The sequence below is a fragment of the Rhinatrema bivittatum genome, chromosome 13 (assembly GCF_901001135.1).
Source record: "Rhinatrema bivittatum chromosome 13, aRhiBiv1.1, whole genome shotgun sequence".
Taxonomy (NCBI): domain Eukaryota; kingdom Metazoa; phylum Chordata; class Amphibia; order Gymnophiona; family Rhinatrematidae; genus Rhinatrema; species Rhinatrema bivittatum.
In genome coordinates this window covers 2,132,899-2,145,489 of record NC_042627.1, presented here as the reverse complement: position 1 = coordinate 2,145,489, position 12,591 = coordinate 2,132,899, and the positions used below count along the sequence as shown (strand labels likewise).

At 40.0% G+C, this 12,591-nt stretch overlaps 1 protein-coding gene across 1 annotated transcript; it reads left to right on the top strand.

Moving 5' to 3' along the window:
- The first annotated feature begins 3,579 nt into the window (after positions 1–3,579).
- Positions 3,580–4,548, top strand: LOC115075288 (olfactory receptor 1020-like). The gene has a single exon (XM_029575581.1). It carries the CDS (start codon positions 3,580–3,582, stop codon positions 4,546–4,548), a length of 969 nt encoding a protein of 322 aa, XP_029431441.1.
- Positions 4,549–12,591: the final 8,043 nt, after the last annotated feature.

The window sequence follows — 12,591 nt, the reverse complement described above, 5'->3', positions numbered from 1 at the left end:
GGTGGGATCATAACATCCCCTTCCAGATTGATCCTTTTAGTGAATTGGCATCAGCCTTCTATTGTTGGAACTAGAAAAGTAGATACAGAGATTTTACTTTAAGTAATTGTTAGGAACTGTGGATCCTTGGCCTGAGGTGAGGTTGTTGCTACCTGAGGAGTTGGGCCCCACAGGTCCCCACTGTCGGGAGGCGAGGCTGGCCGGGAATAGATGCAAGCTGGAACTTCACCTGTGCCGACCCTCGTTCCCCGCAGGCTGAGCCCTTGGGTACCAGGGCTGGTAGGACTTAGGAGCGCCGCTGTGTGGCTGGTCCCGGAGAGGATAGACGAGTGCATGCAGAGAGTGTCAGCCAGATTAGGCACAGTTTGAGACAGGAGCACTGCAGGTGGCGAGAGGAGAAAGAGTCTCAGGGAGTGCAAGATCACTGCAGCTCTGAAGAGAGTAGAGTCGGACCATGTGGGAGTGGCCTCGAGATGAGGAGATGCAGATGGAAAGGCATGAACTGTAGTCAGCTGGATAAAGGTAATACTAAGAAACAAGAAAAGGACTTATACACACAAGCAAAAGTCACCTGAGAACATATGTGAGTTTTATTTTTATTGTATCACACTTAAGTATTAAGTTAAAGAATTACAGTATACCGCATCTACGGTTAGCCCATAAAGGGAATTTTAATACACTTTACATATAGCTTATAATATTGAATCATGTATCCGAACAACTGCAGCACCCTCTGGTTAAAGTTAAAACCATTTTGAACTTATTTATGTGCCTATTTGTAAACCGTTGTGATGGTATATCACTAAACGACGGTATATAAAAGTTTTTAAATAAATAAATAAAGGCTAGAGCAGAGAACCCACTGAAGCAGGTGCCTGGAGGGTAGCAGTGCTGTCATAAGCTTGCCAGGACACGGCAAGCTTATGACAGAACCCTCTGTACTGGTAACATAAAGGGATGCTCCGAGGAACGGGGCACCGAGACACAGTCTGGAGGTGTTCTGTGCTGAGCCTACTCCCAAAGAGAGAAGGCACTGTGGCAAGAGTCCTCAAGGAGAAGTACCATGGGGATTCCCAGGAGCTGCGGTACTGGAGCTCACAGGTAGAATGGCGCTGAACCTGGCCCTAAGGAGCGGGAAGCATTGAGAGCGAGTCCAGGTAGGGTTGCGCTGAGCCAGAACCCGCACAGTGGAAAATGCAGAGAGAGAGAGTCTGGATAAGGTTGCGCTGAGCCTGGTCCTGAGGAGCGGCAAGTGCTGAGAGAGAGTTCAGTAAGGTTGCGCTGAGCCATATTAGGTGCTACAACCCAAGAAAGAGATCTAGGTGTCATAGTGGATAACACATTGAAATAGTCGGTTCAGTGTGCTGCGGCAGTCAAAAAAGCAAACAGAATGTTGGGAATTATTAGGAAGGGAATGGTGAATAAAACGGAAAATGTCATAATGCCTCTGTATCGCTCCATGGTGAGACCGCACCTTGAATACTGTGTACAATTCTGGTCGCCGCATCTCAAAAAAGATATAATTGCGATGGAGAAGGTACAGAGAAGGGAACCAAAATGATAAAGGGGATGGAACAGCTCCCCTATGAGGAAAGACTAAAGAGGTTAGGGCTGTTCAGCTTGGAGAAGAGACGACTGAGGGGGGATATGATAGAGGTGTTTAAGATCATGAGAGGTCTAGAACGGGTAGATGTGAATCGGTTATTTACTCTTTCGAATAATAGAAGGACTAGGGGGCAGAGGTTAGCATGGGGCACATTTAAGACTAATCGGAGAAAGTTCTTTTTTACTCAACGCACAATTAAACTCTGGAATTTGTTGCCAGAGGATGTGGTTAGTGCAGTTAGTGTAGCTGTGTTTAAAAAAGGATTGGATAAGTTCTTGGAGGAGAAGTCCATTACCTGCTATTAAGTTCACTTAGAGAATAGCCACTGCCATTAGCAATGGTTACATGGAATAGACTTAGTTTTTGGGTACTTGCCAGGTTCTTATGGCCTGGATTGGCCTCTGTTGGAAACAGGATGCTGGGCTTGATGGACCTTTGGTCTGACCCAGTATGGCATGTTCTTATGTTCTTATATTCAGGAAAATATTTCATGAAGCAATAACGTAGTACTCTGCATATTTTCCCATTTCCTTTCATTTACAGCACACAATGACCTAGATTAATCATTTTAATATAAATATAGCAAGAATGATGTTATTGCAGGTGCAATATTTTCACATCACAAGCTGAGATGGAAAGAGAAAGAGAGAGAGAGAGAGAGAGAGAGAGACTCTTTATAAAGCTTTTATAAAAGTAAACTATATTTATACCACTGTAACTAATAACTTGGGGTGAGGTTTTGGTGCTGGCCTTGGGTTTTTCTTTTTTTTTGGGGGGGGGGGGCAGTTTAACATGTACAGTCAGAGGTACAAATAGCACAGTGGACGTCAATGAAGATTTTATGTGATTTGGAATGATGGCAGGTATACAAAGCTAAGATTTTTACAATGTACTCTTGCCCTGGCGTGATGCACTCTCTACGTAGCTGTTATCAAGATAGGTTGGGAGTACAATGTACAAATCTCATCTTTGTGTACCTGTCATCACTCCAAATCACATAACATCTTCACAGAAGCTTACTGTGCTGTTCATACCTTTGACTGTGCATGTAAATCTGCCTCCCAAAATTTAGCAATAAACACAAGAAGTTGGATCGGTAAAATAGCACTTTATTGAATCTTGCCGGACTCTGGCCAAGTTTCGCTCAATGAGCTGCCTCAGGGGTTAGCATACTGGGAAGCATAGTTTTCTACTTAAGGCATTTCCCTCGCCAGTAATTGCCACCGCAAGACTTTTAAGACTACCATTCCCGTGGGGTACTGCGCTAGCAGCACTGCACTGCAGGTAGACAGGCCTGATCACTCAGGCAGATTCAGCAGCTTTAGACTCCCTTCACAGAAGCTTACTGTGCTGTTCATAACTTTGACTGTGCATGTAAATCTGCCTCCCAAAATTTAGGCCACCACCAAAACCTCACCCCGAGTTCAGATTGGACCTTCTTACAGCAATATAAAAAGTTGACTAATATGTGTGCCTCCTCAGAGTCTCTCTCTCAATGGGATTTATGATAAATTTTGCAAATCCTGTGTCAGCAGTAACACATAGCTATCGTGGGCATAATGCCAGGAAAAAAGGTATAGTTACTTCTGGTGTTAAAACCTGCAATAGTATGCATTATGCAAACCACCACTCATTTTTATTTACTCCTTCCAGTTCAGGAAAAATTCAAAATTTGATTATGTATCTCATGATACAATAAATAATGCATGCATTATCGTGTTATTATGGGTGTTAATAACACCCTAAAGTGATTTGATAAAGAACCCTGAATGTATGCTAAAAAATAACACAGTTTAATAAATAGACTGCTAACTGAGGGCTAGATTCATCATTCCTGCGATAATGCCCTAATGCACACGATAATAGGCTATTGCACTTTGGAAAATTCACCCTATTAGCTAGAAACTACCAAAATTCATTCACAAGTGACATATCTTCATCTTCCTTTTTCCAGCTTATATCAATTTAAGCAAATGGCAGATCTTAACCAGACTTCAGTAACTGAGTTCATCCTCCTGGGATTCAACAAGGTTCAGCATCTCAAGATAGTGCTGTTTGTAGTATTTTTTGTAATATATCTGATGACTTTTCTGGGAAATCTGGGCATCATCCTATTAATCCTGCTGGATCCTCGCCTTCACACCCCTATGTACTTCTTCCTCAGTAACTTGTCCTTTGTTGACTTCTGGTATTCTTCTACCATTACCCCCAAAACTTTGGTCAACTTTCTGTCTGAGAATAAAGCCATTTCATATTTGGGGTGTGCGGCACAGCTGTATTTTTTTGTTGCATTTGCCTGTGCAGACAATTTCTTGCTGGCAGCGATGGCCTATGATCGTTATGTGGCGATATGTAACCCATTGCTTTATCCAGTTATTATGACCAGGAGACTGTGTACTCAGCTAATGATATGCACATATTCTGTATGCTTAATGTATGCCATCTTATTGACAAGTATTACGTTCCGACTCTCTTTCTGCAATTCCAATGTAATTAACCATTTTTTCTGTGACATTCCCCCACTGCTGAAGCTCTCCTGCACAGACACATATCTCAATGAGATTGTTGTTTCTAGCTTTTCTGCCCTTTTAACTTTCCCTTCAATTTTAGTGATCATCGTCACCTACATTTGCATCCTCTTCGCCATCCTGAGAATGCGCTCTGCAGAAGGAAGACACAAAGCCTTCTCCACCTGCGCCTCCCATTTTGTTAGTGTTTCTTTGTTCTACGGGACACTTATCTTCATGTATATAAGACCCAAATCGAGATATTCCCTGGAACAGGACAGGATTGTCTCTGTCGTCTACACCGTGGTGATTCCCATGTTAAACCCCCTGATCTACAGTCTAAGGAACCAGGAAGTGAAAGGTGCTTTCAGGAGAATCATAGCAAGAAAAATATTTTCTCAGAAACTCAATTCTATTAACTTGGCTCACCAGTGAAGGAGTAATTTCTCCAGTAAAGAAATGTGTCCTCATTTTATTTTATATTATTTCAATCTCTTTTCTTCCAGAGAAGAACGCATAGTACAGTATCTCATAGACATGTATTATAGCATGCAGTGGTATAATATGTGCCTGAATAAATACAATAATTTATTTTGAGTTTCTGATTTAAGAACATCATCAGTCATTTCCTTTTCAATTCCTTCCCAAGAAATGAATCATATTATTCTGAGTGCAACTAATGCCATCACAAACAGAAGTGACCAATCAAAAGTCAAACATTTCCTTAAACATTTTTTTCCTATATGGCTTTCAAGAGTAGATGGACAATAGAAGAGGATCTGACTGAATAATTAAAGTTTGAAGTTTTTCTTTCAAGTATAGCATACAATGTTTTTCTGTAATTACTATTCAAATAAAACTATTTTGTTGCTAACTTTGTTTTCACTGAAGAGTGCTCTTTTCTGTATTTACAGGTTCACAATTATTAATAGTTGAAGACAAAAAAGAACCAGTTGGTCCAGTCTACCCAGTTATTGCTACCCACACAGAAATAACTGGGTAGACTGTTTTCACCATGAGGCCTCATATCAAATCTGTGATTGGTATTTCATTCACTAAGCTGCGACTACTATGGTGTTTAAATCCCCTTCTGAATGCATTTGACATGCATCATTCTCCAATCACTCATTTTCTTTGGATTAGCTATTGCAATTCTCTCTTCATTGATATGATCTCCCCATGTACCTGTTGAGAACTATGCAGATTTTTCAAAACTCAACCACAAGACTGTTAACTCAGGGATCTGTACTTGGACTGGTGCTTTTCAATATATATATATAAATGATCTGGAAAGGAATACAACGAGTGAGGTTATCAAATTTGCAGATGATACAAAATTATTCAGAGTAGTTAAATCACAAGCAGACTGTGATACATTACAGGAGGACCTTGCAAGACTGGAAGATTGGGCATCCAAATGGCAGATGAAATTTAATGTGGACAAGTGCAAAGTGCTGCATATAGGGAAAAATAACCCTTGCTGTAGTTACACGATGTTAGGTTCCATATTAGGGGTTACCACCCAGGAAAAAGATTTAGGCATCATAGTGGATAATACTTTAAAATCATCGGCTCAGTGTGCTGCAGCAGTCAAAAAAGCAAACAGAATGTTAGGAATTATTAGGAAGGGAATGGTTAATAAAACAGAAAATGTCATAATGCCTCTGTATCGCTCCATGGTGAGACCGCACCTTGAATACTGTGTACAATTCTGGTCGCCGCATCTCAAAAAAGATATAGTTGCAATGGAGAAGGTACAGAGAAGGGCAACCAAAATGATGAAGAGGATGGAACAGCTCCCCTATGAGGAAAGACTAAAGAGGTTAGGGCTGTTCAGCTTGGAGAAGAGACGGCTGAGGGGGGATATGATAGAGGTCTTTAAGATCATGAGAGGTCTTGAATGAGTAGATGGGACTCGGTTATTTACACTTTCCAATAATAGAAGGACTAGGGGACATTCTATGAAGTTTGCAAGTAGCACATTTCAGACTAATCAATGAAAATTATTTTTCACTCAATGCACAATTAAGTTCTGGAATTTGTTGCCAGAGGATGTGGTTAATGCAGTTAGTATAGCTGGGTTCAAAAAAGGTTTGGATAACTTCTTGGAGGTGAAGTCCATTAATGGCTATTAATCAAGTTTACTTAGGGAATAGCCACTGCTATTAATTGCATCAGTAGCATGGGTTCTTCTTAGTGTTTGGGTAATTGCCAGGTTCTTGTGACCTGGTTTGGCCTCTGTTGGAAACAGAATGCTGGGCTTGATGGACCCTTGATGAATTAAATTGTCATCGGTCTCCATAGAACTGCTCCAGGTAGGCACTTTGCTGTTTTGGACTTTATCTCTCCCTGTAGCCTCCACAAGGGGAGGAGCTTTAGTTATATGTAAGATTAGCCTTCTGTCTCCTCGTGCTTATTATCTCTCTTTGCCTTTTTTCTTATTTTGCTTGGAAAAATGCCACATACCAAGAGGAAGGCAAAATTAAAACCTTCCTCTGGTATTCCTGTAGTGGAGTTAGGCCAGAGGAGTGTGGGAGTGTGGCAGAATGGCTAGACTCTCCCCAGATAACCCCCATACAGGAGACCACAGCAGGGGTGCAATTCAAGTAGAAACCACCTCTCATGGTCGAGGAGATCTCATTAAGTCTGGGGGCACAGGTTACACCTCCACCTCCTGGCAAGGAAGAAGTTTTCCCCCCAAAACACCAGGAATCTCCCAAGATGACTTAAAGATCCTGGAGAAAGAAGGTGAAGAACAGGAGGGAAGTAAAGAAATAATATCTAGTGAGCTTGGTTCTCAAGCATCATCATCAATATCGGACTTACGAGACATTAGTAGTTTCCCGATGATTCCAAATGAAGAAAGCACACCAAAGATAGAAAGAAAAATTCCACAACAACAAGATTCTGAGATGTCTAATAAAGTCAAAACAAATGAAACCAGTTAACAGCACGATGGAAACTTTATGGAATTGTATTGCCAAGCTAGATTCATCTATTATGAAACTGACAGATGCAGTGACTGAAACTAATAATTCAGTGAAAAGAAATTCTGAAATAATAGAAACTCAGCATAAGAAAATAACTGAAGTGGAAGAACGATTGATTCAAGTAGAAAAAAAATCAGAATCAGCAAATAAAAATAGAAGAATTTAATAAACAATTTGAAAATATAGAAAATTCTATTCGAGCTCTTAATTTAAGGGTTATTAATTTTCCAGTTATTAAGCAAATGAGTTCTGTTGAACTATTTAGAAGTTATATTATACAGGTATTAAAAATACCAGAACAATGTTTACCTGTAATTGTGAGAGCTACTTATGTAAATACAACAACAAAGGTCAAAGAATTAGATCAAATATCATTGAAAGAGAAAGAGAAAAATGTACCAAAATGTACTGCTGAGACATCTATGAATATTTCAGATTTTCTTCAGAAGTCCCAAGAGGACATTAATGTTGAAAATAGAGGTATTATGTTGGTAAATTTTGCTTTTATCTCAGATAAAGAAAATGTTTTGAAATTCTTCTTTCGAAATAGATTAAAAACATTCTATGGACAGAGGATCTGGATATATCCAGACTTCGTTAGGGCTACCCAACTTCGTAGGAAGAAATTCCTAGTCCTAAGAAAAGAGGTAATTGATAAGGGGGGATGATTTCTACTTAAATACCTGTGCAGATGTGCTATTAAGCTTAAAGGGCACAATTACTCATTTACTGACCCAGAATACCTTAAGTCTTTTCTTGGGCCTGAAGCTCCGGCTAATTAATATTTTTGGGGAATACTTACTTTTTTTCCTGTTATTAATATTGCTTGTTTATTGCTCATAAATAAGGTGCTTCTCTTATTCTTTTCTTATAGATGATGCAGTATATGTATATGTAAGTGAGATTATTTCTAATGGTGTATTACGGTTTTGGTTATTATTAACTCTTATATCCATATTCTGGAATTTCAAACAGCAAGATTTGCTTGTAATGCATAAATGAAAATTCAATAAACAAAAAAAAGAAACATCAATAATGTGCGAGTGACAGGTCCTCAATAATGTAGAGTACTCCACCCTGAAAGCTTCATCATGTGTTGCTCACCATTCCCTTACTAGCCTTCTCACCAGCCTACATTTTATGAACAAATTGAGTGTGAATCAGGCTACTCATTTACAGCAAGCAGAGATTTCTTTAGATGGAGCTATACCATGATCCACCTCCATTAGTGAGGAGCACCATTTTTCAATGTACTTCTCCACCAATACCCCCTTCTAATATCTTGGTTATCTTAGGTTCCCATTTCTCATGGGATTCCTCAATCTCATATGTGGGCCTAATACTTTTCATATTATCAGAGCATCTATATTTAATTCTTCTATCAAATACATTTAGTCCAAATAGTATTAAGGAATGATTCATCCGTAACAACTTGAAGATTGCTTAACAAGGAGTGGCGTGTATCAGGGCAGAAAATCAGATCCAGTTTATGTCCCCCCTGTATGAATAGGGGTATCCAATAGCAGATATATACTGCATTAATTCCCTTGCTTATTCTGAGCAAGCATTGTCCATGCGTATGTTAAAATCCCCTTCTATAATTAAGTTTTCATACTCTAAATGCAGGGAGGTCAATTCCTCAGCCAGTTGCGAGATTTCAGTTAAATTGCCTCCTGGCAGATGACACAGGAGGCAATTTTACCATCAATGCTTCAGTAGGGAATGAAAGCTGCATATCCAGTTTGCTCAATTTTAAACATTCCTTGTACACAGGCAGAATCTCTCCCCCTTGTTTATTAGGTTGGTAATGCTCTATATAGATAGAATCCGAGGGGCAAAGCTGCTTCAACAACCATAGGTCAGCATCAAAAAGCTGCAATAATTAATAATAAATCCAAACTATGTTGTGAATGTGATCAGCTTCCTTGTTTCTAGCTGATTGTACATAACATATCCTAATTGCACCAAGAAACTTTTTCGGTCTCATGCCAGCAATTATTACCCGTCGGCCGATTCCTTGCTAACTTGTAGCGAGACTTTTAACTCCAAGTCCCCTATGTCTCCCATGAGCAATAATCATGGGAATTTAAAAAAACCAAAACAAAACTGTAAAAAGAGCAGAACCACTAACACTGAAAGGGATGTTACAGCATCCATAGTCAAAAACTATCAACAAAGCACAAAGAAAAAAGCAACCCTTTCAATAAACCCCAGGATTTCCTTAACTCACTGGAATCCCTGGCTCATCAGGTCCCAGTCCTCAGGCTTCCGGGGCCCATGATATATAGAAAAAAACAAAAGGAGGATATAAATGTTTCAATTCATTCTCACCGTAAAGTGAATTATCTAAATTAATTCATGAATCAGCTGAGACGGGACTGAAGGCTGTGCAACCACTAATTGCCTGGAGGTTTTTCAGGGCTCAGAGATACTTCAGAGTCAGGTGCCCAAAGGACAGTCAGCGTGATATAAACGCTCCGAAATCATCCCAAATCACAAGTAAAGAGAAAATCTAGGGTCTACCGAAGGTCTGTGCCGGTAAGAAGGGTCTGTTGTGGGGTCTTTGGGAAAATCTTTTTTGTACTTCTTTATATTGTGAGGCACCATCTGTTGTTATTTTTGCTCTCTGGGGATTCCAGTGGAAATAGGAAAATATCCCTGAGATTGGGGTCTGATAGATCCTGGTAAATTCCTATTCTATCTTTTCTCCTTGATTCACGTTTTCCCTTTATGTCAGCAATCGATGCCACCCACGTTCTTCTAGCCAGACCCTACGCCTTTCAAACTTGTCTTGGTTCTTTCTGTTCACCCATTGATCCACTCATTATATCTAAATACTGCTCCGTTTCCTTGATACCTTTTCTTTCTGAAGTGCCTAAGTGTGCTGTTTCACAACTCTAAAACTGTGTGTTCTCACATTGCTCCACTTTGAAAATTTGCAGGCACAAAGCAAGTGTGCTGAATGCGTTTGCTATTTGTATAGGTAGATGAAAAGGCTGGAAAATAACATGAACACTTTTGAAAATATCAAGAGTAGTAGTGTATGACAGGCCAGGAGACAGTGTGAAGAGGAGAGGCAAGAGAGAGACTTGGAGGTGGAGGAACGGATGGAGATAGATTCTGGGGTCCAGGAAAGGGAAAGATTACCTAAGTTAAGCCTGATGCTCAAAGTAAAAAAGTATGATGCTGAATTTAAGCAGTGGGCCGATGCAGTAAAGTGCGCTCAGGTCGAAACTAATAGTGCCTGCAACATGCAAATGCATATTGATCGGCCTATTAGTAGTTATTCCCGCGCGATACAGAAAGTAAAATGTGCAGCCAAGCCGCATATTTTACTTTCAGAAATTAATGCCTGCCAAAGGCAGGAGTTAATTTTGGCCGGCACCGGAAAAGTGTACAGAAAAGCAGAAAAAACTGCTTTTCTGCATACCCTCCGACTTAATATCATAGCGATATTAAGTCGGAGGTCCCAAAAGTAAAAAAAAAAAAAAATAAATTTAAAATCTGCCTGCGGGTTGGAAAATGGACGCTGAATTTTGCCGGCGTCCGTTTTCCAAACCCGTGGCTGTCAGCGAGTTCGAGAACTGATGCCGGTAAAATTGAGCGTCAGCTGTCAAACCCGCTGAATCGCGTGCCCAGGAGAGTGGCCTGTGCGCGCGTCGGGAGAGCGGGCGTTCGCCAGCTCTCCTGCGGGTTTTTCTGTATTTGCCCGACGGTCAGTAGAGGAAACATAAGAAATCCTTCTTGCAAAAAAAACCAAAAAAACATGAAGAGTTAAAAATAAAATGACCAATGAGTGATAGCACCAGAGATAATGAGAAAGATCCAAAATGTCAAGCTGAAAAATGCCGCACTAAGCAAACAGATGATTTCTTTGTTGTTGTGTGAGCTCCCTGGAGCAGAATCCAGTGGGAACTCGTATTTCTCCATGGAGAGAGTGAACGTAAAAGCTCTTCTGTTAGGTTGAGACCTGGATTGTTTTTGGAAGATCCCACAGAGAACCAGATGGCTGGAAGTCTCATCATTATTCTGCTTTCAGTAAGTGAATGACTTTTGCATTGATGTACCCTGCTGGACTTCTGCCGGACATGAAGTCCATGTGCTGAGGCAGTGTGTGGAGCTAGTAAGGGTATTTTAAATTTTTGTTACAGTTTGAATGCTGTGCTGTGGATGCCTGTGGAATTTGATCTTGTGAAGACACCCTGTTTTTTATATCAATATAAGAAAGATACATGCTTATTGATTACACAATCCAGTATACTATAACACATGGGAGATCAATAATCTATATATGTTAAAGGCTTGTGTCATATCAATCACTCAGTCAATCACACTAATAAGTCTGTATTTGGAACAGTGTAAGATGCAATGTGCAAATACAAGCTGCTTCATCTGCAAAGCCCTGACTGGCAGGCTTCATACACACATAGGCACACAGACACAGACATGCACAGGCACAAGGCATACACAGATATACACACAAATGGGCTCCCACACAAGCACATACACACACAAGCAGATACACACACACATTGCGTGTGTCTTTGCATAGGCAAAGACACACGCAATGGCACAGGCACCCGTATACACACATAGGCAGACACAGACACACATAGGCACAGCCACCTATACATACAAAGGGGTATACACACAGGCAAAAACATACAGGCACACAAACTCAAGTACACACACAGGCAGGCACAGGTAGACCTACACAGGCATAGGCACACAAACATACATACACACAGGCACTTAAACACATCTAGGCACAAGCACAGTAGTAGAGAAGAATGAACTCTAACTTTGGGCAAAGTTCAGATAAGGGGATTGTTTCACGTGAGGAAAGATTCTTAGGGCATGTTTACATCAACAATTTATATAATTCAGTCATTTGTCCCATGAGATACCAATGATTGGTTTTCGAGTTATATGTGAAAGGTTATATCAGGAAATAGGCTAACTTTTTGGAAGAGGATTTTATTATAATACAAAAATAATTATTGGGTTTTTGCAGTAAAATAAAATGAGAGGTTTTCTGACCCATGATTGCCACAACTGGTACTGAGTTCAGTTCATCACATTTTCAACCAGTGCTGAGGTATTTCCTCTCAAATAATAAACATTAGTGGAAATATCTCTAAAATTTTTTTAAAAATAATTTATAAAAAAAAGATTTAATAGAAAATTTATGATTCTCAGAAGATTCTTTTGTTGATTTCTAGAAAAATATAGACTCACACTATACTGATAGCAACAGGTTTAAAATGTAATAAATCACTTCAAAAATATCCAGTGCTAGCCAAGCAGCCTGGAGTGACATCCACCTAAAGGGAAGGGAATGCTGGAGAGCACTAACCTTCCTCTAAGTCAGTAGCAGTGAGAGCAGTGAGATGTAAATAAAAAAGTATAAATCTGTGACAGCAGCTAACAGAATAAGAACAGGTGGAATGTTTCTAATCTGGAAGCAAAGCACTGTATGATACAGAAG

Bases quoted from the DNA above. Each gene is read 5' to 3' on its own strand.
- LOC115075288 (XM_029575581.1), top strand. From the start codon at position 3,580: ATGGCAGATCTTAACCAGACTTCAGTAACTGAGTTCATCCTCCTGGGA.